At 41.1% G+C, this 27,218-nt stretch overlaps 1 protein-coding gene across 1 annotated transcript; it reads left to right on the plus strand.

Annotated features, from left to right (window-relative positions):
• On the plus strand, window positions 1-27,191 carry selp (selectin P). Its single transcript, XM_080770464.1, has 38 exons — window positions 1-67; window positions 229-304; window positions 787-1,203; window positions 2,153-2,263; window positions 2,375-2,566; window positions 2,657-2,848; window positions 2,996-3,199; window positions 3,422-3,610; window positions 3,780-3,989; window positions 4,151-4,360; window positions 4,508-4,717; window positions 4,922-5,101; window positions 5,196-5,331; window positions 8,302-8,351; window positions 8,529-8,924; window positions 9,792-9,896; window positions 10,489-10,674; window positions 11,930-12,216; window positions 15,212-15,262; window positions 15,373-15,451; window positions 15,873-16,084; window positions 16,446-16,620; window positions 16,972-17,082; window positions 17,269-17,454; window positions 17,552-17,740; window positions 18,591-18,776; window positions 19,340-19,525; window positions 20,194-20,379; window positions 20,699-20,887; window positions 22,239-22,424; window positions 23,030-23,215; window positions 23,488-23,676; window positions 24,082-24,267; window positions 24,444-24,629; window positions 24,920-25,108; window positions 25,233-25,421; window positions 26,158-26,283; window positions 26,373-27,191. Exons 1-38 carry the CDS (start codon window positions 65-67, stop codon window positions 26,432-26,434), a joined length of 6,603 nt encoding a protein of 2,200 aa, XP_080626590.1. The 5' UTR covers window positions 1-64; the 3' UTR covers window positions 26,435-27,191.
• Window positions 27,192-27,218: the final 27 nt, after the last annotated feature.

The following is a 27,218-nucleotide window of genomic DNA, read 5'->3' on the forward strand; positions in this document are numbered from 1 at the left end:
CTTAGACTACAGATATACATACTTTTTAGATTACCTGCTGCAGATTCTCTCACACAAACCTATCATGGTTAGTGTGGTGTGTTACAATTTGTGTGTGTGTGTGTGTGTGTGTGTGTGTGTGTGTGTGTGTGTGTGTGTGTGTGTGTGTGTGTCAATTCTCTATATTCACTTCACTCTTTTCAGGTGGTTATTTATTTATTTAATGTTATGTCATGTGTGTTGCTACAGGACGGCCGCTTTGGATTACATCAAGCCAGTGGATCTCAGATTGCTACATGGATTACCCTGATCTATATTTATTCAAGTATGTAAATCTATTTAAAATATTTAACCCTAAACATTCAGGGCCAAACAGTTTCAGAGTATCTGCAGATTAACCCAGCATTAGTTGATTATTATCTGATAGAGACTTCGCCAAACATTCAAGGTGTTGTACAGTACAATAAGGTATCAGAATTATAGCTACTGGAATTATTCAGTAATTCAAGGTCACTCAACAATGTTGATAACAACAAAAAAACTAATAATAATGTTGATAACAATTGCACAAGATATTATGATAGAAATATAAAGTATAGTAATAAATAAATAATAAAATAAAATAGCCTTACAACATGGGCAATATCATATCATATACTGTATATAAAATGGAAGAAAAGCCACTGAAGTTAAGTATAATACTGAAAAATAGCACCAAATATCAGAGCTGTGAATACAGTTCTGATGTTTGATGCAGAATACAAAAATGTGAATGCAATCTGAATGAGTAAACTGTCCTTTCTTCAGCGCTGAGTATCTGGACAAGAGTAGAGAGCTGGTCTTACTTCTACTCCGACACCAGAATGAACTGGGATGACGCCAGTGAGTTTTGCCAGAGGATGAACAACTCGCACATGGTGGCCATTCAGAACCAGGAGGAGATCGCTCATCTCAACAGCTGGCTTCCCAAGAAGGACGGATACTACTGGATTGGGATCCGCAAGATCAACAGCAACTGGACCTGGGTGGGGACCAACAAGAGTCTGACGACTGAAGCGACCAACTGGGCCGTGAGCGAACCAAACAATGGTGAGAAGAATGGAAAGAAGTTAGCGAAAAAGCAGGCCGAGGACTGCGTGGAGATGTACATTAAGAGGGATAAAGAACAAGGCAAGTGGAACGATGAGGACTGTGGGAAGCTGAAGACGGCTCTATGTTTCACAGGTAAGCAAATTAAGCAAATTATTAATTAATTTAACTCTGAGGGCCGTTTGCACCAAGAAAGATTAAATAAAGTTTAGTTTAGTGTTAATCAGGGATTTGTTGATCAAGGATTAATTTTAATTCGAGTTGTGTTGCACCACTTAATTTTAAGCATTGCTCAACAGATCTGTGATTAAATCCTTAACCTGTGATTAAAATCCATTAAACTGTGATTAAAACTTTAAACTGTGATTAATTCATGGATTAAACTTTGTTGTGTGTCCGCCATCTTGGTTTTGCGCTGTAAATAAACAGCAGCAGTCGTGAGCATCATTAGCATTACTATTTCATTCATATTTGAGAATGTTTAAATTATAGTGCCTGCAGCAAAAATATATATAATAATAAAAGTCGTCTCGCTCGCTAAAAAAAACAACAGACGTATGGTCACTCCGTGGTGCGTGGTAGGTTTATAGATCTGTTCCGTCGATCACACACACCACCACTTCCTCCGATAGTTTCCCAAACAACAACAAACACGTAGAGGTATATATGCTGCCATGTTGTTTTCAATTAAACCTCCTCTCCTGCTGGTTTAGAATTAATCCCTTATTGATAATTAAATCAAAGTTTAAAGTAGTGGTGCAACAGGATTGACATTAATCCAGGTTTACTGTGAAAATTAAAACCAAGATTAAAAAAACAAAACCAAGATTAAAAGGATGGTTTAAAACTAAACCGGATTAGTGAAAACTAGGTTTAAAGTTTGGTGCAACTGGATTAATAGATAAACCTTGATTTAAACCAGATTAAGGCTTAATCTTTCTTGGTGCAAATGGCCCTGAGAGTATACAAACTAAACCAAATGGACCCATTTGTACACTCCCAGAGTAACAAATGGATAAAACTGTTTTGAGTCTGGTCTGTTAGTGTGAAAGTCAACGGCCTTTTCCCCCATTTCTGTCCACAGCTGCCTGCAAGAAGGATTCATGCCAATCCCAACACGGAGAATGCGTGGAGACCATCAACAACCACACGTGCAGTTGTTATGAAGGTTTCTACGGCGATAAGTGTGAGCATGGTAAGAAAACACCTGTGGTCTTTTAGTCCACATTTACCAAAATGCACTTCTTTAAATCCAGATTATACCAAGGACATTCATATCTAATATGTTTTTTGTTTTGTTTACCAGTTGTTCAGTGTGACAAAGAGGAGGTGACAGTCCATGCCAAAGCGAGTGTCAAGTGTTCCCATGTGCATGGCGAGTATGCCTACAACTCCCTGTGCCATTATTCCTGCGAGGATGGATACAAACTGAGCTCTCCTGGTCCCATGAAGTGCAATGGCTCTGGAAAGTGGTCAGAACAGCCGCCGACCTGTGAATGTAAGTTCAGAGTCTCTTTTTTTGTCTCATTGTCATCGTCACGAATGTCACGTGTTGTAAATGTGTTTTTAAATGTCCTGTCTCCTACAGTGAAGCAGTGTAAGGAACTGTATGCTCCTGAGAAGGGATTGATGACGTGCTCAGATCCTCTGGGCTCCTCCAGCTACCGGTCTACCTGTACGTTTTCCTGTAAGGAGGGTTATGTCCTGGCTGGCTCCATGTCTGACCATCTGCAATGTCAAGCCTCAGGACACTGGAATGACTCACAGCCACACTGCGTTGGTACGGACCCATATTCCTTTCTCTGTGTGTTCTGAACGATTGTTTTTATGCACTTTGTACTTTTGTATTGCTGCTATACATCTTTCTATATTATGTAATGGAAAACGTGTCGCATCTATTCTAACTTACCGTTCTCTTGTTTTGCAGCCATCATGTGCCCATTTCTAGAGCACCCAGAGAACGGAGCTGTCAACTGTGGGGCACTGCGTGGCGATAATAACATCGAAATGATGTTTAGTTATGAGAACAGCTGCAGTTTCACGTGTGACCAGGGCTACCGTCTGGTGGGGGCAAACACAGTGACATGCACGTCAACAAAGGAGTGGAGTGAGAACATACCTTATTGTGAAGGTGAGCACAACCTTCATGGGTGTCATTCTGCTTCAGGTATCATTCTAGCATCCTCAAAGCAGGTGTAGTACGAAGTACTGTTTCAGATTCAGAGCACTCTTCATTTACAAATGGGGCATTTTAATACACTCACAAAAATGTACAGTAGCTTTGAGGTAAACACTAAGACAATTATGTTTTATCATTTAATTTCCATTGTCTCTCTCTCCGTCTGTCCTACAGCTATTACTTGTCAGAGACCTGAAGGAGATGCTTTCCTGCTTGTGGAGTGTAGTAGTAATGCCACCAACGAACTGCCACCTGACGCCACATGCAATTTCAGGTGTGGTGCAGGTTTTGAACTTCAAGGGGAGTCCAATATTCAGTGTTCTGAAGAGGGGGAGTGGACGACTGACATACCCAACTGCAAAGGTATTGTTACACACAACCTTTGCCTGTGCCTATTTCTGAAATAATTTGTAACATAATTATCTTTTTTTTTTTTTTTACCACAATCATTAACAATTTATCACAATTATTGAATGTGTCCTTTTGTGATTGATTGATGTACTGACATCTAAAACTTATATCTTTCTCTCAGCACTACAGTGTCCCACTCCGGTGGCCCCTCTGGCAGGCCAGATCAGCTGTGTGTCTCCTACACCCTCCTCATCCATGTCTCCTGCGGACCCCCATCCACAGGGATCAATCTGTACCTTCAGCTGTGACGAGGGCCATGAACTCCAGGGGTCCCTGAACATGGAATGCACACAGACAGGACATTGGAACTCTACCCCTCCTACCTGCACAGGTATGTCCCTGCAAGCGAACAACGCATCGCTTCGCTCAGCATTGCAAGCTTGTTTTAACGTATTCTTTTATATGTTTCTGTCTCATGGGTTAGGGTTCCAAACAGCCTGATTCCAGCATTATATACCATGTACTGACATCTAAATCTTATCTTGTTCTCAGCAATGCAGTGTCCAGCTCCAGTGGCTCCTGGGAGAGGCCAGATCAGCTGTGTGTCTCCTATACCCTCCTCATCCATGTCTCCTGCGGACCCCCATCCACAGGGCTCCATCTGTACCTTCAGCTGTGACGAGGGCCATGAACTCCAGGGGTCCCTGAACATGGAATGCACACAGACAGGACATTGGAACTCTACCCCTCCTACCTGCACAGGTATGTCCCTGCAAGTGAACAACGCGTTGCAACTTGCTCAGCGTTTTGAGCTTGTCGATCAGCACTACTTCTTAATTATTATTATTTCTATTTATGGAATGTCTTAAAAAAAAAAATAGTCTTTTAACAATCTTATCTTGTTCTCAGCACTGCAGTGTCCAGCTCCAGTGGCTCCTGAGAGAGGCCAGATCAGTTGTGTGTCTCCTACACCCTCCTCATCCATGTCTCCTGCGGACCCCCATCCACAGGGATCAATCTGTACCTTCAGCTGTGACGAGGGCCATGAACTCCAGGGGTCCCTGAACATGGAATGCACACAGACAGGACATTGGAACTCTACCTCTCCTACCTGCACAGGTACTGTGTAGATGTTTATTCAGATATCATGTGAAATACTAACATTCTACTCTACACTCTTTATGTGGTTAATGGAATGGTTGAAAACTTTGTTTAATCAACACATCTCTAAAATAGGATAATAGGATACAGTTGTATTCAAACACGTGTTTAGCACTTCTGCTTGCATTGTTAAATGAATTATCTCTCTTTCTTATTCCACAGTGGTGACGTGCAACTTCCTTGAGCATCCTGCTAATGGCGTTGTGAGCTGTTCAGATTCTGAGGCGAAATACAATACCCAGTGCAACTTCACGTGTGACCAAGGCCACTCATTACACGGACAAGAGACCATCACCTGCAATCAACACGGCAACTGGACTGCAGAAATGCCTACTTGCCAACGTAAGGAAGAGAATATGAAAGGACTACTTTCTCTAAAGCTCTGCATACATAGTTCAAGATAGGAGTTTAAAATGTCTGATTATGTTTTCAACAGGTTCTTCTGGGCCTTCAGTGAACCCCACCACGTTGGGTTTGGCAGCAGGGGGTGCTGCGACACTGTCCGGTCTGTCCCTGGCTGTCTGGCTGCTGAAACGACTCAGACTGAGAAAGAATAAGTTCGAGCTGAACAGGTGAGTTGTAGGCGAGGCGTCGGCGCTCTCCTGTAATGAATCAAATATTGACTCTCTTGTTGTGTTCACCCACATCACGTAAGGTTGTAAACCATTTGCCTCTGTCTGGTGTCGTGCTTTTCAGTGAGTCAGATTTATTGGATCCTCCACAGCACTACAGAAACAGCATCGACAGTGACAGCCTCATATAGAGCAGCATCATGGGTAAGTTCAGGACACACTTTGAGACGTATGTGACATTCTCTTATTAAGAAGGAAACTATAGTGTGAGGAAGCTTGATTACTAAGTTAACACCTGTTGTTTCTTTCTTCAGGAATCTCCAGAACCCTTTTGTACTTTCAAATGACACCGGCAGCTGTAAAATGTGATTGGGAGAATATGTGTTTCTCCCTTGAAGGATGTCGATTGGTCGACGGCGATTGAGCGGTCACAGTACTTCAACCAACTGTGAAAGAAGACATATTTAAAAGCTTTCATGTTTATTTGGTGGGAAACCCATAGTATCTTGGCCTATCAGTATTTTGTCTATATCTCCACATACTGTAGGAGATTCAATTTGTTGTATAATTTAACCTGTATTTAACCAAGAGAAAACTCATTGAGTGGGTTTTGTATACAAATTATTGCATTTGGGAAGAAGATTATCCATGGTTGTTTTTTTTGTTTTTTTTCATCAATGTCTTTTACACGTGTCTGTACTCCCAAGGGGAGTTTTATATTGAGCACATTATTGTGCTAGAATGTTGTAAGATTTGTTATTCTAAATGGTGTAGGTAGTTTGTAAAATGACAATACTGTGTATTATTATTATTTATATATTGTGACACAACTGTGAAAAAAATAATTCAATGCATTCTTCTCAGAATGTCTATGCATATTTATGTATAATTTATTCAGGCTAACTGCTGGTTATGAAGCCCACAGTGTATTATGTGAACATGTAATTATGTTGTGTTTATGATTTTTCTCTAATAAAAGCTTTTATAATGACATTCTTCTGTATATGTCTTTCATTTAAAATGTATGGATGTTGTACCATGATCATTAACTACAGTCATATTAGACAATCCTTGCAAGTGATGAGAATAACCAGACAAAACAGATAATATTGATCAATAATCAATGATGTTTTACTTGTCATTCACTCATACAGGAACAAGCAGTGAAATGTTGGTGCATGTCCGCAAGACATGCATAAAATACAGCGTGCGTGCGTGCATGTTGTTTGAAATAAGCTCTCAAACTCTTTGGTGTTTTCTCCTTTTGACAGATGTAAGCTATAAATCTATAGTCATTGACGGTAGCCTATATATATCGTTGCTGTCGGGAGGAAACCACCCTTTATGTTTGTGTGTTGTTTAGAAAATATTGAAACAATGAAAAAAGCGCTTCAGACAAAACCTATTAACTTCTTAATTTCCTGATATTTAATTTAATTTTTCATTTTCTGAAAAATGAATGAATTTTCTGAAAATGATGAATGGAGTCGAGTGGTTTCTTCATGTCAGCAGAGATATGCATTATGCACGTTGTGTCAATAAAGTTTTCAATCAATCAAACATCTAAGCCAGTGACTTTTTGTAGCACTGATATTTATCTCAGCCTGTCAGCTGAGCTCAGCTCCTATAGGTGTATTTCTGATGACTAGACTTTTCACGGGGTTCAGGTCAGAGTGGGTATTTCCTTTTACAGATACCTGGTCTCTCTCTCTCTCCCTCCATCACTTCCTGTCTCCGGGGGGGTCGTGCCATGTTGTGAATGGTTATATAACTTCAAGTTGTATGCTGTAGCTACATTTCTGGGGTGTTGTTGGGTACGTAACAGTGATTGTTTGTTTCAGTGAGGTCAGAGTCAACGGTTTCGAGGGTTCAGAAAAAGATTGGATGTTTCACCTCGGGGTGACAGAGTTCCCACCGGCAGCGCTGGCATTCAGGTCACTGTCATTTATTCACACATTGTTGCATATCATTTAAGGCCAAGACATCTTTTAAAAGACTGAAAAATACCAGGGTGCTCACTGCTCACTCAGCAAAAAAAGAAAGGTTAAACTTAGAGCACACCAGTGGACCGTTTTGGGCTGTAACTTATTTAATACAATTACTGTAATATTATTACTTTTCTCAGTACTAATCTAATAGTATCTCTGTACATTACCCTTTTTGTTGAGCTGGCTATGAGTTGTATTGAACAACATAATAATATGAGTCACAAATACATTTTTCAATAATAAGTAATGTTATTAGATTTATTAAGAAGTAATAATATAAGTATTACACGTATGAGTAACTTGCCTAACACTGCGTCGGCACAACCCGTTTCATTGCAACGTCCCCGGTTTGATTCCGGCTAGACGCCTGTGTTGCATGTCAGCTTTCCCTTCTCAACCCTCAACTATAAGCTTCTATTGTCTCTCTGTCTCTCTCTACTCAAACAGAAAACTGCCTAAAAAGCCTATAACTTGTCATTTTTATCTGTTCAACTTATCATATGACGCATATGTTGTTTTTATTGAATACGTCCCCCCCCCCCTAAAAATAATAATACAATTCATATCTTACTGGAAAAGTGTTTTGTTAAGTGAAAAAGGTTGCCGGGTGCATTACGAGAAGGCCTGTCCGTAATCAGTCAGCTATTCAATCGTTCATCACACCCATTCACATTTCTTACAGTAAACTATGGTGCATCCAGGTATTCTGTGATAATTTTAGAATGAATGTCACGCAAGGGGAGGTAGGCTATAAAAACCCATAGCCACACACTGATCACTACATGCAGTACATTATACCACTACCACTGCTATTGTAAGTATAAAAAATTTTGGTATACAGGACTAGAAAAATGACTGAAATTACTTTACTAAACAAATTCATGACGATATTCTTTACCATTTTTTGTTTAATATTTATTTTGTTATTCAAGCAAGAGATGTTTCCTGGACAAGTAAAGAGTGTCCGTGTGTCCCTGTCCAGGGGGACTGCTTCACAGGCTTTGAAGTGGGCACTGATGATCATTTTCACTGGTAAGTGTCACATGTATTGCTATAATAGTATTACTAATTGTACCCTGCCTAGTGCCTACAAACGTAAATTATATTTCACAAGCTATGAATGAAGTCTAAACTTAAATAATAATTAAAAAATGTATTAACGTTACATTTTTAAATAGTTTTTCTTTCCCCCCTCATACTACACAACAGGTAGTTCTCTAATAGATGTAACCAGGGGCTGGACGTATCACCACTCCCCAGAGGTTATGAACTGGACCCAGACAAGACAGTGGTGTCAGAACAACTACACTGACATGGTGGCCATCCAAAGCCAGGAGGAGAATGACTACCTGGTCAGCATACTGCCCAACAGAACCAAGAGCCCTTACTACTGGATAGGAATCACCAGAACCCACGCAAATGAAACCTGGACCTGGGTCGGCCATAACAGCACGTGGATTGGGGACGAGTCCTGGGCACAGAGCGAACCCAACAATAACCACATCACAGAGTTCTGTGTAGAGATATATGTCAACAACAGGGCCAACAGAGGGAGGTGGAACGATGAGAAGTGTGCTAATAAGAAATACCCTGTTTGTTACCAAGGTGAGCAGTACGTTTTAAATGAACAAAAAGGGAGACAAATATTTAACAAAGTGTGAAGTGAGGGGCGCTCTTATCATCGTACATCATTATGACGAATTGCTCAGGCACATATGACGTAAATTGTCCATGCATTGTCAATGGGAATTTAAAGGACCACTTTTCAACCCATCACTAATGATCATGATAAAATAGCATAATGTTTTTCTACTGTGTCTGTGTCTCATAGGAGGGCTGTGGCTGTGGGCAGTTCAGAAACCCTTCCACCAGTCACATCATCGATGGGGAATCCAAGCTAATAGAAACTGTACTACGGCGAAAATGGAAGCCATTGTTCGATGATGTCACTGATGGACGGGTTTCGGAACTGCCCACAGCCCTCCTATGAGACACAGACCGTGTAGAATTATTTTGGTGGTATTTTATCATACATTAGTGTAGTGAGGAGTCGGACCAATTTTATGAAGATAGGCTGAAAGTGCATGGTCCTTTATTAATGACTGAATATAGGAGGCGCTAGCGACACTCAAAAATATAATCAAGTGGAGATTGCCTCTTGGACAGGGACCATCGCCTTGCTGGCTTGTGGTGGACATTTTTGACAAAATTACATTTTTGCCACAGACAATACTATTACCAACACACACAGAGCTAGCTCTGAATGACCATAGCAGGTCTAACTCTGAGAGTGTTCAAATGTAAGGAAAATAAATTAAAGGGTTCTATTCGTACACTCTCAGAGTTATGGGAGTCCTTGAACATTTGAGAACCACTAGTACTAGTTGGACTCCTAATGTGCAATACATAGTGTTATAGTAAATAAGTGTCATATATATTCATTATATTTCTTAATCCACTTTTTCCTGACAGCCCAATGCACCAATGCTTCATGTGAAAGGGGGAAATGTTCAGAGACCATCAACAAGACAAGCTGCATCTGTGAGCCTGGCTTTGAGGGAGACAGGTGCCAAACAGGTACGCAGAGAGCTGCTGCTTGACTTTACATCACACAGGAGCATTAGTTACTGGAGGAAAAGGAAAGAAGCCTGTAGGCTTCAGAGAGAGAGACAAAAATCCAAGTCCATTAGGCATCCTTCTCTTAAAATGCGCAACAAAAAAAATGCCAGGCTTGCAAAAACCACAAGCATCACATAAAGTAGTAATAATTAAAAACAAAACAAACAAATAATTAAAAAGCTAAAATAAAAGACAGAATAGAAAAGTTGCCCTTATTTAAGTAGCCTACTGTACTTTTGTGTAAACGTTTGTGATCAGTTCTTGTTTAGCAGGCTGAGGGACAGCTTTGTCCATCAGGCTGTCAGGAAGCTGAACTCTCTACCAGCTCTCCCCCCTAATTATTTTTATCATTGCACATTATTGCATTTTTATCTGTTGCACAACTGTTACTTGTTGTTTGTATATATGTATATATTTTTTATTGCTCCGTGGATGAGAGGGAAACAACATTTGATCCCTCTATATGTCTGATATATATTGGGGTGACAAATAAAGAAACCTTGAACCTGGCTTGAACCTTGTTTGTGTGTGTTGTTTTAATACTTCACAGCAGTGGCATGTAAGGAGCCTATCAAACCTCACCATGGTGTCATGAGATGTTCTGGTCGCCATGGAGCCCACAGCTTTGAGTCCACCTGCAGCTTCTTGTGTGAGGAAGGCTTCATGTTGTCTGGACCGTCAGTGTTCAGCTGCAACTCTTCTGGACTGTGGGATAACAAAGAGCCTCAGTGTACAGGTATGTGCATTTCATAACCTTCCCATTGTCCCAAATACACAATGTCAAAATGCTCTGTGTTCATTTTAACTCTTAAAGTGTAGAGTGGAAAGACTGGCCGAGGCACCAGGTTCAACCAAGTAGACAGGTCCACTAGTACTGCACATTGTGGGGTATTTTATTTACCTTCAAAAGTTAATTAGACACTGTGACCGACACTACCCAGGGCAAGGAAGGACACAACACAGGGCAGCTTTCTTCAGTAGACTGGTTTATTCCTCTCAGTGCAAGGAACAACACACCGTATGACACTTTACACAGGAAAGCAGATAGCTCCCCACTGTCCGGACAGAAGCTCCTTTTCGAGTGTTTGTGGAGATGACTGATTTAACCTGTTGTGCCTTGATCAAGTCCATGCACAACAGGTGCGCAGCCACACCCAGCTCTGAGTCCAGTTCTAGTTTGACTCAGGCCATGTGTGACTGCTTAAATCAGTCATCCTCCATCTCACATACCCCCCTCGTTAAACTGAGGCTGTTGAAAATCCCCAGCCGAAACCTACTCCAAAATGTCTTGTTCAGCTTGTCCCCAGTTCGACTGTTTGCTTTGTGTCATTGCTTTCCTCTGTCACTGTCACTATCAAAATAAAGCAGAAATGCTAAAATATCTTAAGATAAACATTTCTTAATGCAGCTTCCACAGCATATGCTCAGTACAGCACAGTACATACTGATACTACTGACATACTACATACTAGTACTGACACAGTACATACTACTGACTCAAAAAGCATTCATCTCATACCTCACTGTCATAACAGCTCCATATTTACACCTCAGTCAGCACTTTGCCTATACAGCTTGAAGGATTACTGATTACGAATGTTTGTATTGCATAATAAGTCACCTTGTCTCCCTAATTATGTAGTAAGTAGCCTCGGGAAACGACGGTTCCTGTGCTATGTGGCCCCTAGGTCAGGAGCTTATCTCCTGTTTCCTTAGCGTGAGGCAGCTTGATGTACAAGTAGACCCCCTGGACATTATAGCATGGCGGACACTCTAACCACAAGGTAACTGAGGTTCCCCAATTAACCTCTGATGCTTATGGTCACATCCAACTTGACATCTGTTTCCTCTGTTTCCTGTGCTGAAGCGCAAAACACACTGAAAATGCTAACATGTGTGTTTATGTGCGACAGCAGAAATCCATCTTCACACAGTAAGTTGGCAGTGTGACAAATCATTGCAGATAAACTTTAACCCCTATGTTTCTCTAGTTGTGGAGCGCTCTGCACTGTCTGGCCCTGACGATGGGTACATCAACTGCTCGGGATCGAACCAGACCACTGTCAGACCAGTACTGTCTGGCCCTGACGATAGGTACATCAAATGCTCTGCCCTGTCTGGCCCTGATAACGGGTACATCAACTGCTCTGGCCCTGACGATGGGTACATCAACTGCCCTGACGGTGGGTACATCAACTGCTTGGGATCCAACCTGACGTTCAACTCGACGTGTCGATTTAGCTGCTCCGAGGGCTTCCTGCTACTGAGGTCGACAGAGGTCAGCTGCGGTAGTGATGGCAGGTGGAAAGGGCCACGACCTTTTTGTGCAAGTAATTAAAGTTTTGTTATGAACCCTTTTCAGTCACTATCATTAGGATACACCAAATCAGGCCTGCATGGACCTTTGTTTTGGAGGTGAAAGTGTGAGAAGGGTGAAAGTGTTTTGGCGTCCGGATATTCAAAATTAATGGGAATAAATGAGAAGTAATGGGAATAAAAGGTAAATCAGAAAGCTTGACCACCAAGGATGTAAAGTCCTTGCTTTGGTTGACTAGGGTTCGGTGGAGTCTGTGGAGACTGGAGAGTCACTCATTAAATCATTATAGCCTATCTGCTTATTTATCTGAGATGCAAATTCTTATAGGCCTATATGCCTGGCAGCAAGATCCTAGATCTTCTGACAGTAGTCCCAAGAAAAAGGAAAGGAGAAGCAGCTTGGAACAGGCTGGAAGGTCTCTGAATTTGTGGACATTTTAAAAAGAAAAGACACACCATTTTAGCATTGCTGTTACCAAGTTATTTATTTTTATTTCCCTCTCTTGCCTGAAGAAGGTCCGGAGGGACCGAAACGCTGCATTACGCAGCCCGCCAGAACCGTAGTAACCGTAGGCTTAAATTAATCGTCTAGCCTGCCAGAACCGTAGCCTACGTTTTCCAGGGTTTATATTCTTTAATCCTGCATGTTTTGATCAAATCGTATCATTAGCTGCCGTTCGTTAGCAAAACAGTCAAAGTGGGACAGTGGCCGCGGCCATTTTGAAGATGCACTTGATCCACTTGCACTGTATGGGCTGCATTCAAAGCCCTGTATATGAATATCGTTTCTGGTGAAAACAAGCAGGCACTGTGATACTCGTGGTCGGGTTTTTCCACCACCGACCGAGAGAACAACCGGTCAAGACACCACACACAGCATTCTGTCATTGTAACATGCGGTTACGGATATTTGGCTCTTCAAAGTAAGTGTTACGCCCGAAAAAACCTTGGCATGCGCGATAGATAGATTAATTAATGCTGGCGGCAAAAGAAAATACTCATGTACCGAGCAGATACACAGCGTGCAGGTGTATTTTCATTCCTATCATTGATGTCCACTGGCCTATGCACCTGTGCATACGCCCTTAAAATATACTTTCTTATTTTATTTAGGCTATAGTTTAGGCTATAAATACAGCATTTATGCATTATTAATCTTCCCTTCTCACTCTCCCCAGGCTATAAACATGCTGTAATGGCTCTGGCTAGTTGTGTGGCCTGCTCAGCTGTATTCTGCCTCTGCTTTTGTTGCTACAGAAAGAGTAAGTCTGCGTCAATCGTGGTAACATTATTTCAAAATCCCAAATATAATGCAATCCTCACACTATCTTTGTTTCTAACAGGAAAGAAACGTACACAGCTACGGTCAGTGTTGAAACTATACACTACAGATACACTACCACCATGCCTTGTCTAATTATTGAGGTTAATTTCCAATCATTTAAATATATATCTACTGTCGTACATATTATATTATTTCATAACTGTATCTAAAATGTATATGTCAGCCAGGCCAGCCAAAATTATAACCATTTCAATTTCATATTCAAGCTATTTTAATTAAAAACTTCTATCACTGTATCTACTGCACAGGGAGCCAGAAGAAGCAACAATTCCAGCTAATGAGACATACAATTGAAGGACAACTACATTGTTTCATTTGCGGCTTCATGCCTTGCATTGTCACATGCTATATTATATATGAAGAAAATCTATATTAAATGTGTTTAGATAACATTTCTGCATCCTGGCTCATCATGCAAGACACATCAATATGTTGCATTGGAACAGTGGTCTTTTTTTCTCTTTTTTTGAGTGGTGCAGCAGTGTTCACCTATGTGTTGGTTCACCTATGTGACAACCTATGTGTTGGTTAATGAGCACCAGTATAATGAGTACCAGTAGTACCAGTAGGAGCGAAACAGAGAGAGTGAGTGCTGCACTGTTGCCTGCTAATGAGAGAGAGAGAGAGAGAGAGAGAGAGAGAGAGAGGGTGGGGGGGAAGTTGCACCACTCAGTTCACACGGGTGTGATTTTTTTGTACTTGCTCCAGCGACTGGTTCTTCAGATACTTCATGCAGGTCTGAATATGGAAAGACTCATGAAACGATGTGAGTGACTTAAAACCATGAATACCCTTATACCTCTTGGCAATTTGAAGAATGTACTGGGGCTACTTGGTCACATGTTGGATGTCTTGTGCTGTGATAAACCTGACTTGTACAGTATGTGTCCTTATGTAGCTTTGGTTGTCTAATGTCTGCTTTGTTTAATTTTGACTCTGCTTTTCTATAGTGTATTATGTCATTTTGTTTTTATTTCCCTTATTTTGACTTGTGCCTTAATCCGTGTTATACTCTTGTCTGTCTATATTGTCCTTTTTGAAAATGTAATAAATAAAAAATGAGCAAAAAAAGAAAAGAATGTACGTCCATATCTGTATAGCTATTGTAACTGATTCCGTCTGTTGATTTGTACAGTTGTATTTCCCATGGTAACCATTTTAACAGATTTTATTAGTTTTTCAACTGTGTAATTTCAGCATCATTATAATTTATAAATGAGGGCCACCCTCAGTGATAGAGAATCAGAGAATCTTAAATAAAGGTTGAAAGACTGAATTAATTAATTGCTGTATATTTTATCATCAATTTCAATGTAAAAACTGGAAAGTGATCCATAACAATCAAAATGAAAATAAAATAAAGCATTGCACCGAATCAGCAATATGTAATTTGTGTGTGTGTGTGTGTGTGTGTGTGTGTGTGTGTGTGTGTGTGTGTGTGTGTGTGTGTGTGTGTGTGTGTGCATGAGTGTATATGCAATGGTAGAGGCATCAGGAGGAGTCGGTGCATGGTGATATAACACAGGAAGTCGTGTTAGAATAGATATTGCCAAACTGGGTGTTGCCTCGACCACTGAAGTACAATTAAAAATCTACCAGTAGTCAATGAAATAATGAAAGTACACACACACACACGACAGATAGAGCAAAGCCTGAAGAAATGGTAAGACAATGAAATATATACAGTATACCTAGCCTACAGTCATATATCCTTACCCATGCACAATAGTAATAATAACAATATTATCATCAATTACTTATTTTGTTTTTCAGAAGTTTCAAGGAGTGAACCATCTTAGACCCAGCATGTATCGTGGGATGTTGATTGTAGCAGTGATTGTAATCATCCAAGGTGTGTTTCCAACCAGCACTTCACACTTATTAACAAGATCCAGTGTGAAATAAGTACATATTTAGTTGTTTTTTGTTTTATATACATTTAAAAGCAATACCACAGTGTAGAAATCCTATTCCACATTTTTACTTACTACATTTTAAACATTATTGTCTCTGAAACATACTTCCTATGGTCCTGACCTATATCATATAATTGGATTTCAATTTGTACTGCATTAATATGACTCTAATATCACTCTAATGTTAAAGCATGGTGAAGATCAGGACGTTTTGAAAAACCCCTGCTGTACTGTACTTTCACTTGCCCTGTAACTGTAGGTATTATATCTTAACTGCAATGCTGCTTCTGGCGACTGAATTGTGCCGCGGGATCAATAAAGGTCTCATCTTATCTCATCTTATCTGCTTGGTCTCAGACAGAGGGGTTCAGGCGTGGATGTACAACTACAGCACAGACCCAGGCCGCGACTGGACCACATCGCGCCGCTGGTGCCAGGACCACTTCACAGACATGGTGGCCATCCAGAACCGCAGGGAGATCCACTACCTCAACCAGATGCTGCCCTTCAACCCCAACGGAGGATACTACTGGATTGGCATCCGCAAAGTGAACCATGTCTGGACCTGGGTACAGGAACAGGGGCTGCAACTATACTGTACATCATTTAATTGATTATTCTATCGATTACACTCTGATGAATCGAATAACTGAGAAGCACTTAAATAATGTGTTACATTTCAACTAATCCATTAGTCACTTGAATGTATTTTAGACTGTGTCGCACAACTTGCAAAAATAGTGAAAATGTCAAAATATTGTACAAACCACAAGGTTGTAGATCAGCTATTTTTTTATTTTCAAAAACAAAAAACTATTTCACCTATAATGACATGCCCAAAATAGGAACCAATTAGTAATTGATTGATTTATGAAATTATTGATTATCGGTTATTTCTAATTTTCTTTCCATGAACTGTTGCACCCCTAGGTAGGAACTAAGAAGAACCTGACCCTAGAAGCTGAGAATTGGGCAACAGGGGAGCCCAATAACTTAGGCACGGATGAACAGGACTGTGTGGAGATGTACATCAAGAGAGATAAAGAACCAACTAAATGGAATGATGAGAGGTGCAGCAAGAAGAAGGGAACAATCTGCTACGAAGGTTGGTAGCAGATTGTAGTAGCTAGATCACTGACTCGTATACAGTGATGGAAAGTATACAATTAGCAAAGTATTGTACTTAAGTACAATTTTAGGTAATTTTCTTATATTATTAATATAATAATCCTGCTCTGAAAGGCAAATTTGGTACGTACAGACCTATTTAAAAATTTCGAAGGCTTTAGTTACTATTTTGTGTCTGAGATTCACATCTCTATTGCATCTCTATTATGATAAAACCTCTACTAGAACTTTTATTTTGACAGTTTTTCTACATTGTGGTAGGCATATTGCTACATCTTAGGCCTACTTCTTCCACAACTGTTCAAGTGAGATCATTGTTTGTCTGCAGCCTCGTGTTCAGAGCTGTCCTGCGGTGTCCATGCAGAATGTGTGGAGACCATAGGGAGCTACACCTGTCAGTGCCACCCTGGCTTCCTGAGTCCACCACACTGTGACGATGGTAAGTAAACATTGTCAAGAAGCCACGACAATTCTCTTAACCCATTAAGACCTGAGGCCGATTCCACAAATTCTCTTTTTTTTTCTTTTTTTCTATTATTATTTTGTTCCATGAGGGACATCCAGAAGCAAAGATTTGAGTTCTAAATGTTAGTTTATATATTTAAATTCACATTTCCAATTCCAGCCATAGCATGCAAAGCCTTGTTGGCTCCGGAGCAGGGTTCTGTCCACTGCGTCCATCCTTACGAACCTCATCGCTTCAACTCGTCCTGCCAATTCCATTGTGACCTTGGATACCGGCTGGTGGGCTTACCCTTTCTCTCATGCCAAGCCACCGGCCAGTGGGACCACACTGCTCCTCTGTGCCATGGTACTGTATAGGCACAAACGTCCAGGTTTGAACTAATAAACAAACAAACAATCAAATAAATAAATAAACCATTCCAATGCAACCCTATCTTTTTCAGTTGCTCAGTGCACAGATCAAATCACTTCCCCCAGTGGAGGGATTATGAACTGCATCCATCCCATTGCACCTCACAGTTACAACTCCACATGTGAGTTTGGATGTGATGATGGCTATGAACTCAATGGACAGAAGCAGATACGTTGTGACTCTGCTGGTCAATGGACCGCCAGTGTCCCCACATGTACAGGTAATGTATGTTTTATTTAAGCCAGAGTTAGACTTTGGCTATTGAACAATCCACTTTAGGCCTGCTATTGTGCCCTAGGTTTCAGAGTTCATTTAATACAATTTGACAAGGCTGAAAAGCAATCATAAACTAGAAATGCACTCTGTCGAGCTGCCAACTTGCGCCTTGCACACAAGTATGCCATGTATGGCCTACTTGTGCGCAAGCCGAGCGTGCCATGAGGTCATCTAACCCTTGATACATACATGGAGAAGACTGGATCATCACCTAGTTCTGCATGGTTCTGTAGGATTACAGGAGCAGATAAGCCACACCGCCAAATGCAATGTATGAATGCAACATAATAATGGTTTTCATCTTGACGTGAGTGAGATGAACCATTGGTAAATATGTTTTTATCATGTTTCATTGTGAAATTATTATTTTACACTGAAACTCTCTGTGAACATTTTTATGAAATACTCAACTGCAAACGTCATGTTTCCTGTTTCGCCCACTTTTGCAAAACATAACCACTGTTACTGTAGTGACCTAAATCCTAATCTTCATCTGGCCCGTCTTTCCGTGGGAAGCCACATCCTGCTCAGATAATAGACCCTGGTGACACTTGTCATCAGTTCAGGTCACACCATTTGTGTTTGGATTTGGCAAACAACATAATGTTGAATGCAATTCTATGTGATTAAGTAGGTGGCATTTCCCTTGACTGTATTATGATCTAAATCATTGTCTTGACTAACATGATACCCATTATGTTAGTAAAATTCACCTGAAACTATTAAAACTAATTGACTGATGATGATCACCATGTGCCATTAAGTGATATCTCAATATTTGTGTTTATTCTCAGCTGTCAGATGTCCCCGTCTCTCCTCACCTTCTATGGGTAACATGACATGTGTGGACCTCCTGAAACCTTTCTCATTTAACTCATCCTGTCACTTTACCTGTGAGGAGGGACATTCTCTGATGGGAAACAGCACACTCAACTGTCTGGCCTCTGGACAATGGAGCAAACAAACTCCTGTATGCACAGGTAAAACAGAGAAGGGCTTTATTATCATCTTTCTAATGAATTGCATTTGCCTTGATGACTGTGGCATAGCGATAACTTCAAGAGAACAAAATTGCATGCCATCTAATAAAGTGAGGGGCACTAATATATTAAAGTCTAACTCATGTTGATTAGGTGATGTAATGGTGATATAAAACAAACTGTGTCAAAACAAACATTTAATTGTCTTTATTGTTAATGGCATCTAATGTTTGTGTTAGGGACGTAAAATTGTCAATGGGAAAAAAAATAGACACTGAGCCGATTTGCTCGTCCACATATGACGTAAATTCTCTGTTCATTGTCAATGGGAATTTTTGTGTAGGACAAAGTTTGTGCACAAATTTCACAATACATACAACAAAAGCTGTACATAGGAGAGGCTATCGCCCCAAATAAAAAAATGTTAAGTTTTATTCAGAGTGCGATTAAGTTACTACTAGTCTACTACTCTTTGTGACAGTAGAAAAGTGAACAACATTCCACATCTTATTAAAATATATAAATTATTATGTCAAATCATAGTTGTTTCCCTTCCTATGCAGTGATACGGTGCAGCAGCCTAAAAGCTCCCGCTCATGCCTCTATGCAATGCCAGGACCATTTGGGAGAGTTCAGCTATGGTTCAACATGCACCACACAGTGTGAAGAGGGATTTGACCTGAGTGGTGATAACTCCACCCAGTGTTTCTCACAGGGCAACTGGAGCCACGGCCTTCCTCTCTGTCAGGGTACAGTATAACCACAAAGGTTTGAGTAAGAGTTTGAGTTCCCAGAATATATACTTCCCCTTTTGTTGTTATACCCCTACAGCTTGAAAGTGTAATGAATTAATGTCATAATCAACATAGGAGTTTGATTTCGTCTCCAGTCCTTGGGTCCCAAACTGCTTAGTGCTTACTTAATCTTCTATTTTATCCTGGTAGTTACAGTTAGTGTAGTAGTGTGTCAACCTGGCACAGAATGCGCCTGTGGCCCCAACCAGTGGCCACATGGAGCAAGTTCGGGTATTGAGAAACGGCCTCTGTCTGCCTGCATGGGTAAAACTTGGGTGTTTATTCTTGACTATGGACAGATGCCACCACCTGTGGAACGATAGTTCCATATAGGTAGCCTACTCATTTAACTCACTAAATAATGTTACATTTTCAACTTGAATCTTCTGGGATTTAGCTGATGCTTCCATACAGAGTGAGTTAACTAGTAGGAGTTAAATACATTTTCAAGAAGACGTTTGGTGTTTGAAGGCATTAAAGCTATGATGTTCCAAACAACCAAACCATCCAGGTTTGGGTCATATGCATAGTTGCATACTGATATCCTCCTAACTGTATGTTGGATTCTCTCTCCCTCTCTCTCTCTCTCTCTCTCTCTCTCTCTCTCTCTCTCTCTCTCTCAGTGAAGAGATGCAGTCACCGAATGTCTCCCCCTCATGGATCTCTATCTTGCTCTGACCCTCACGGTCAGTTTAGTTTTGGTTCTCGGTGTAATTTGACCTGTGAAGAGGGCTTTCTGCTGAATGGGACGGCTGAGACAGAGTGTAGCTCCATGGGCATTTGGACTAGAGAAGTACCCCCCTGCCTAGGTAATAATACGTTATGTTAACAGAAGTAAAGCTTGGAATAGAATCATCTCTGCTCACAGACATACTGTTTTCTTAGTAGAATACATCTCTGTAAGATGTCTCTCTCTACATTTTAATTTGCTCATACATTCACTTTAGTTATTATCACTTCAGGATTGGAGTAATTTTATCTATGTAGGTTTACGTAGGTCAATGGCAAGAATTATTTCTTGTAGTTAACACCTATGGACAATAGCTTTAATATTCAATCTAGACTGGTGGTTTGGCCTGATGTGAATTATGTTCATCTCAATATCCTTTCTTCATTGTCTCCCTATAGCACGTCCATGCCCCCTACTGGACATTGGTCCACATCATGGTTGGATGAATTGTAGCCATCCATATTCCCCTTTCAGTCACGGCTCTCACTGTGACTTTGTATGCAACAAGGGGTTCCTGCTGACTGGAACACCAGCAATACACTGCAACACCTCTGGTCTCTGGAGTCAAGAGTCTCCCAGCTGCCAAGGTTGGACTTGGAGTCAAACATGGATTTGACCATCAATTTGAAATCAAAGCCTGTAAAGTTGTGTGGTGGTGGAGGACCTATAAAACAGGATTGAGGCGTACAGCTAGGTGTATAATGACAAGCCACTTAGTCAGGCATGCAGAGATGGTTGCAGAGTTGTGCCATTTACTGAGAAACCAACACCATTCACAAACATGTTCTCATACTAGAACCTTGAGACTACAGCATAGCCTCAGGCTGGCAGATTAAATCAAATAGCCCAGCTGGTAAATATAGCCCCCGACTCTACCATCACCTCCACAATGCAGGGCACCACATTCCCCACCTCTAACCAACATAGGCTATGTATAGCTCTGATCCATAGCTCTAATGCGACGGCATTAGAGATATGCTATGTACACGTTTCAACCACAACACCTACAGAAACTCACCAATTTTAGCTAATAGGTCAAAACAATTACCTATGTCTAATTACAGAGATACTAAACAAAAACCCAAACTAACAAAAGATCTCCAACTCCAACTAGCTTGACAAGATAAGAGTCTTAAGTTGAAGCTGCCTTCTCCTGAAATCTCCGGAAAGTGGACCTCAGGCTCAAAGAGAGGATGATTAGTATGATGGCCAAAATATAATATAACCCAATAACCAAAATAAACAGAATAGCATGTACATAATTCCTGAATTCATTCAACACATATAGTGTGTATGTGTGTCGAATGAGTAGTTTCTTTTAACCTAATGAGCAAGAAGCAGTTGACATGTCTCTTAACTAGATTGAATCTAACCTAAAATTATAAATGTTTGTTTTGTCTAATTATTATCACACATTTCATGTTAAGTCAAAATGAAATTATATATTCTACAGTACTTGATTCATCCCCATATGTCATAAGTGACTTTGGCAAACAACATAATGTTGAATGCAATTCTATGTGATTAAGTAGGTGGCATTTCCCTTGACTGTATTATGATCTAAATCATTGTCTTGACTAACATGATACCCATTATGTTAGTAAAATTCACCTGAAACTATTAAAACTAATTGACTGATGATGATCCCCATGTGCCATTAAGTGATATCTCAATATTTGTGTTTCTTACAATTTACAATTTACAATTTAGGCATTTAGCAGACGCTCTTAATCCAGAGCGACTTACATTAAGCAAGAACAAAAGCATGGGAATACATCACATAAAGACATTTATCATGAAACATGCGTAGCTAAGAAAGTAACAGTGGAATATCTATAATGAAACTATACATATAAGCTATACATCTATACTACTATGCTACACATATGTACTATGACGTGCTATGACTACTAGAATTGCTATCTAATTTCTTCTCAGCTGTCAGATGTCCCCGTCTCTCCTCACCTTCTATGGGTAACATGACATGTGTGGACCTCCTGGAACCTTTCTCATTTAACTCCTCCTGTCACTTTACCTGTGAGGAGGGACATTCTCTGATGGGAAACAGCACACTCAACTGTCTGTCCTCTGGACAGTGGAGCAAACAAACTCCTGTATGCACAGGTAAGACAGAAAAGGGCTTTATTATCATCTTTCTAAAAGTAAATCTGAATTGCATTTGTCTTGGTGACCGTGGCATAATGATAGTTTATCAAACACAGGATAAGATGTAAATTCCTTTGTGCAAGTGCACATACCTAAGAGTGTCGTCGTGATGAATGGTAGAATGTCTTGGTGTCATCTTGTCGTCTTGGTGATGAGTGGTGGTGAATGGTGGGAGCTGGATACGCACCATCAGTAGTGTATCCTTGGGATGTTTTGGCCCTAACACTATACACCCTCCCCAACGTGGCCAGCTACAGGCTGATCAGACCTGAGCGTGCGTTAATCCTGACTCGTCACGAGAAAGAGAGCCATGCATGGCAAACTTCTCGTGGGACTATGCATGGCAGGGGCGTCCTACTCCCTGAGTCAAGCCAAAGCTGACCGCATACCTCCTGGCTTGCTACTTCGGTGCCCAGCAGGAGTCTTTCCTCCTCATGAAAACCACTGGCTGCTTCTTTCGGCTGCCTCCGATAAAGCTTTGATAACTTCAAGAGATCAAAATTGCATGCCCTCTAAAAATGTAGTATAGTAGTCAAATCATAACTGTTTCTGGTCCTTTGCAGCGATTCGGTGCAGCAGCCTAAAATCTCCCCCTCACGCCTCCATGCAATGCCAGGACCCACTGGGAGAGTTCAGCTATGGTTCCACATGCACCACACAGTGTGAAGAGGGATTTGATCTGAGTGGTGATAACTCCACCCAGTGTTTCTCACATGGCAACTGGAGCCATGCCCTTCCTCTCTGTCAGGGTACAGTAATAACCACAGAGGTTTGAGTAAGAGCTTGTGTTCCCAGATCTAGAGTAGCCTCGGTCCCAGCCTTACTCATCTGGACCCAGAGTATTATACTTCTCCTTTTGCCGTTGTTCCCCTATCACGACAGTAAACATTTCACATACGTAGAATTTCTCCTCTACATTTAGTTTTTGGATCAATTAAGAATATTTTCTGTAGGAAACCTTGTTGGCACTTTACAGGTGGTTTGGCCTGATGTTTATCTTTTGTTCATTGTCTCCCTATAGCACGTCCATGCACCCTACTGGCCATTGGTCCACATCATGGTTGGATGAATTGTAGCCATCCCTATTCCCCTTTCAGTCACGGCTCCCACTGTGACTTTGTATGCAACGAGGGGTTCCTGCTGAGAGGAACACCAACAATACACTGCAACACCTCAGGTCTCTGGAGTCAAGAGTCTCCCAGCTGCCAAGGTTAGAGTCAAACATGGTATACACATAACACAAGTCTCAAGTCTGTCATGCTATTTGAATGCAATTCTATGTGAATGAGTAGGTGGCATTTCCCTTGACTGTATTACACATCTAAATCAGGGGTCTTCAACATTTTTCAGGCCAAGGATGGCTAATCTTCCCCTCAGAATAGGGATGCTAGGGTTCAAGGGGTTAATTTGGGGGAAAAAAGCTCTGAGGCCTCCTCTTGAACTTGACTTACTTACTTATTCCAGTAGGCTCCTAGGTGGAGCATAGGGCCGCAATCACACCCCGCCATTGGACTCTGTTTTGAGCAGTTTTCTTCAGCTGGGCCCACGATAATCTGGTCGTCTTTGCCTCACTCCTCTTGAAGATTGATTCCCAATTATGTGTGTTTCTTCTCAGCTGTCAGATGTCCCCGTCTCTCCTCACCTTCTATGGGTAACATGACATGTGTGGACCTCCTGAAACCTTTCTCATTTAACTCCTCATGTCACTTTACCTGTGAGGAGGGACATTCTCTGATGGGAAACAGCACACTCAACTGTCTGGCCTCTGGACAGTGGAGCAAACAAACTCCTGTATGCACAGGTAAGACAGAGAAGGGCTTTATTCTCTTTCTTTCAGAAAATAAATCTGAATAGCTGTTGTCTTGGTGGCAAAGTGATAACTTCAGGAGAAAAATAATATTGCATGACCTCTTAATATATATATATATATCATGTATCAAGTTCATGTGTCAAATCAAAGCTGTTTTACTCCTGCAGTGATTCGGTGCAGCAGCCTAAAAGCTCCCCCTCACGCCTCCATGCAATGCCAGGACCCTTTGGGAGAGTTCAACTATGGTTCCACATGCAACACACAGTGTGAAGAGGGATTTGATCTGAGTGGTGATAACTCCACCCAGTGTTTCTCACAGGGCAACTGGAGCCACGGCCTTCCTCTCTGTCAGGGTACAGTAATAACCACAGAGGTTTGAGTAAGAGCTCGTGTTCCCAGAGTATACTTCTAATTTTGTTGTTCTACCCCTATAATACAAATAATAATTGTGTCCCCTGACTCCCCTTACGTTATTGTTGGGGTATTTGCGACAGTACAGTTTTCACATAATGTGGAATCTGTCCTCTGCATTTATTTGTTAGATCAATGGTAAGAATAATGCTTTTGTAGGAAACACTTGACTGGTCTGGACTGGTGTGGAATGGTGGTTTGGCCTGATGTGATGTCTATCTTTTCTTCAAAGCACGTCCATGCCCCCTACTGGCCATTGGTCCACATCATGGTTGGATGAATTGTAGGCATCCATATTCCCCTTTCAGTCACGGCTCCCACTGTGACTTTGGATGCAACGAGGGGTTCCTGCTGAGAGGAACACCAGCAATACACTGCAACACCTCAGGTCTCTGGAGTCAAGAGTCTCCCAGCTGCCAAGGTTAGAGTCAAACATGGATCTGACCTTCCTATTTGAATCTTCTCTGACAATGTGTTATATTCCTAAACTGGTACTTTATGTGGTCGGCTAATTATCTCCAAACTCTTGTTTTCTCCAATTACAGTAGTCCTGTGTGAGGCCTTTCCTACTCAGTCCTCATCCCTGTTCATGAACTGCTCTCACCCCCTGGGGAATTTTGGTTTTGGCTCCCAGTGTCTCTTCACATGTGACGGTGGTTTCTCCATGAATGGAACAGGCGTGCTGTCATGTTCCTCCACTGGGCGGTGGAATAATAGTCTACCCACCTGCACAGGTAAGCTATGTGCAGTGAATACTGTACCCACCTGCACAGGTAAGCTATGTGCAGTGGATTGACAGCGATCACAAACAACAGCATTGTGCTATATCTCTTTCTACTTAAGTTAAAGGTATGGTAAGTGTTAAATAAATAGCTCTATATTCTGATAGTACTCATTGCTATAGAGTGTTTAGTGTAACAGGAGTCTCCATGTCTCTCCAGCTCTTTACTACACAGAAAATGCATTTGCAGGTCGGGATTGACAGGATATCAATTTTATCCAGTCAGGATAGAGAACTCAGACAGGATAGGACGTGCAGAAGTGCTATTGGAAGTGATGACACAACGAAATGGAACACTATAAAACTAAAGCTGATAAATGGGTACTGAAATTTTACAACCCACCTGAAAATGTATTTTCTGTTTAATAAAGAGATGGGGAGGTGGGGAGACTCCTGTTATTGAACAAACACTCTATAGCAATGATTACCTTTTAATCTAGTAAAGACAATCTTTTTGTTTTAACCAGAAAATATCACTTACTCTACCTTTTAAGTTGCACACCTGTGTCATTCGCCTACAATAGCTGATCTACAAGCTCACAACGCATGTTGACCTTGTTGATATGGCTATTTTCTGTGCACAACACCGAAGTATAAATAAAGCATTAGCATTAGTTATTTGTATGAGATCAGAGTACTGTCTATAAAGGACTTTGTGCTGATGATGCTGTGATGGTTGTGCTTTCCAGAGGAAGGTATTCCATTAGGAACTGCTATGCTGATGTATACAGGCATTGGGGCAGGTTCGACTGTTGCTGTGCTTGCCCTCATAGGACTTGGTCTGCTGATTGCTAAGCGTTTTACTAAGAAGAAAAGTGAGTCCATCTGAGAGGAGAGATTTACACAAAGTATACATTGGTTTACTGAATGTGTTTCTAATCAGTTTTAATTCTCATTTCTATAGGCTTCATGGACTCTGAGCCATCATTGTGGGAAGAGAGAGTGAATCCGGCGTTTGAGAGTTGAGCCCATACTAGTTTTTCGGGCATTACATCTTTTTCATGGCTATTAGGGAATATAATCCAATAAAAAATAAATTAAGAAAAAAGAACAAGAAAATTGGGTGTCATTAAATTTAAACTCATTTTTCAGTATCTTATTAGTTTGACACCTGAGCCTGGTTTGAAATGCAATAATGCATGCTTTTTCTTTTTACAACATGGCACCGCAAGGTCGTCTCTATGGGTCTTTGTGTGTGTGTGTGTGTGTGTGTGTGTGTGTGTGTGTGTGTGCGTGTGTGTGTTGTATCAGGCTGAAACATGCCCAGGTTTGAAGCTGACTGACATCATAAATGTGACATCATCGGCACGCCAGAAAGTGTGCATGCTCCGTAATTGTAATTTTGCCTAACACACAATGTAGAATGGGGTGTTGCAGAGTGTATAAACTCCACCTAAGGAAACTAAAGAGAAACAGAAGGTTGATGGGAGAGAGCGAGGGGGTAAAATGGCCAGCACCAACTGTTTTATAGGGCCTCTGGGAGTGCTGGCCAGGTGCTCCCAATGCACCTAATTGGAAAACCCAAGTTGGCCCAGCCTACAGAACCTGTGGGAGAAAAACAGGGCCCTGCAGACCAGGCCAAAGAGGCTGTGACAAAACACATCACTTACATCATCATCAGTATCATGTCAGAGAGATCCACATGAGAGTCACACCGCTATTCTTGTTTATGTGATAATGTAAGAATGCATTCTAAAGTTTGTTTGAGTGCTGCTTGTGTTTACTGTATGCTCTGTGACTGTAATATGAA

The sequence above is a fragment of the Protomyctophum bolini genome, assembly GCF_963924005.1.
Source record: "Protomyctophum bolini genome assembly, chromosome: 8".
Taxonomy (NCBI): Eukaryota; Metazoa; Chordata; class Actinopteri; order Myctophiformes; family Myctophidae; genus Protomyctophum; species Protomyctophum bolini.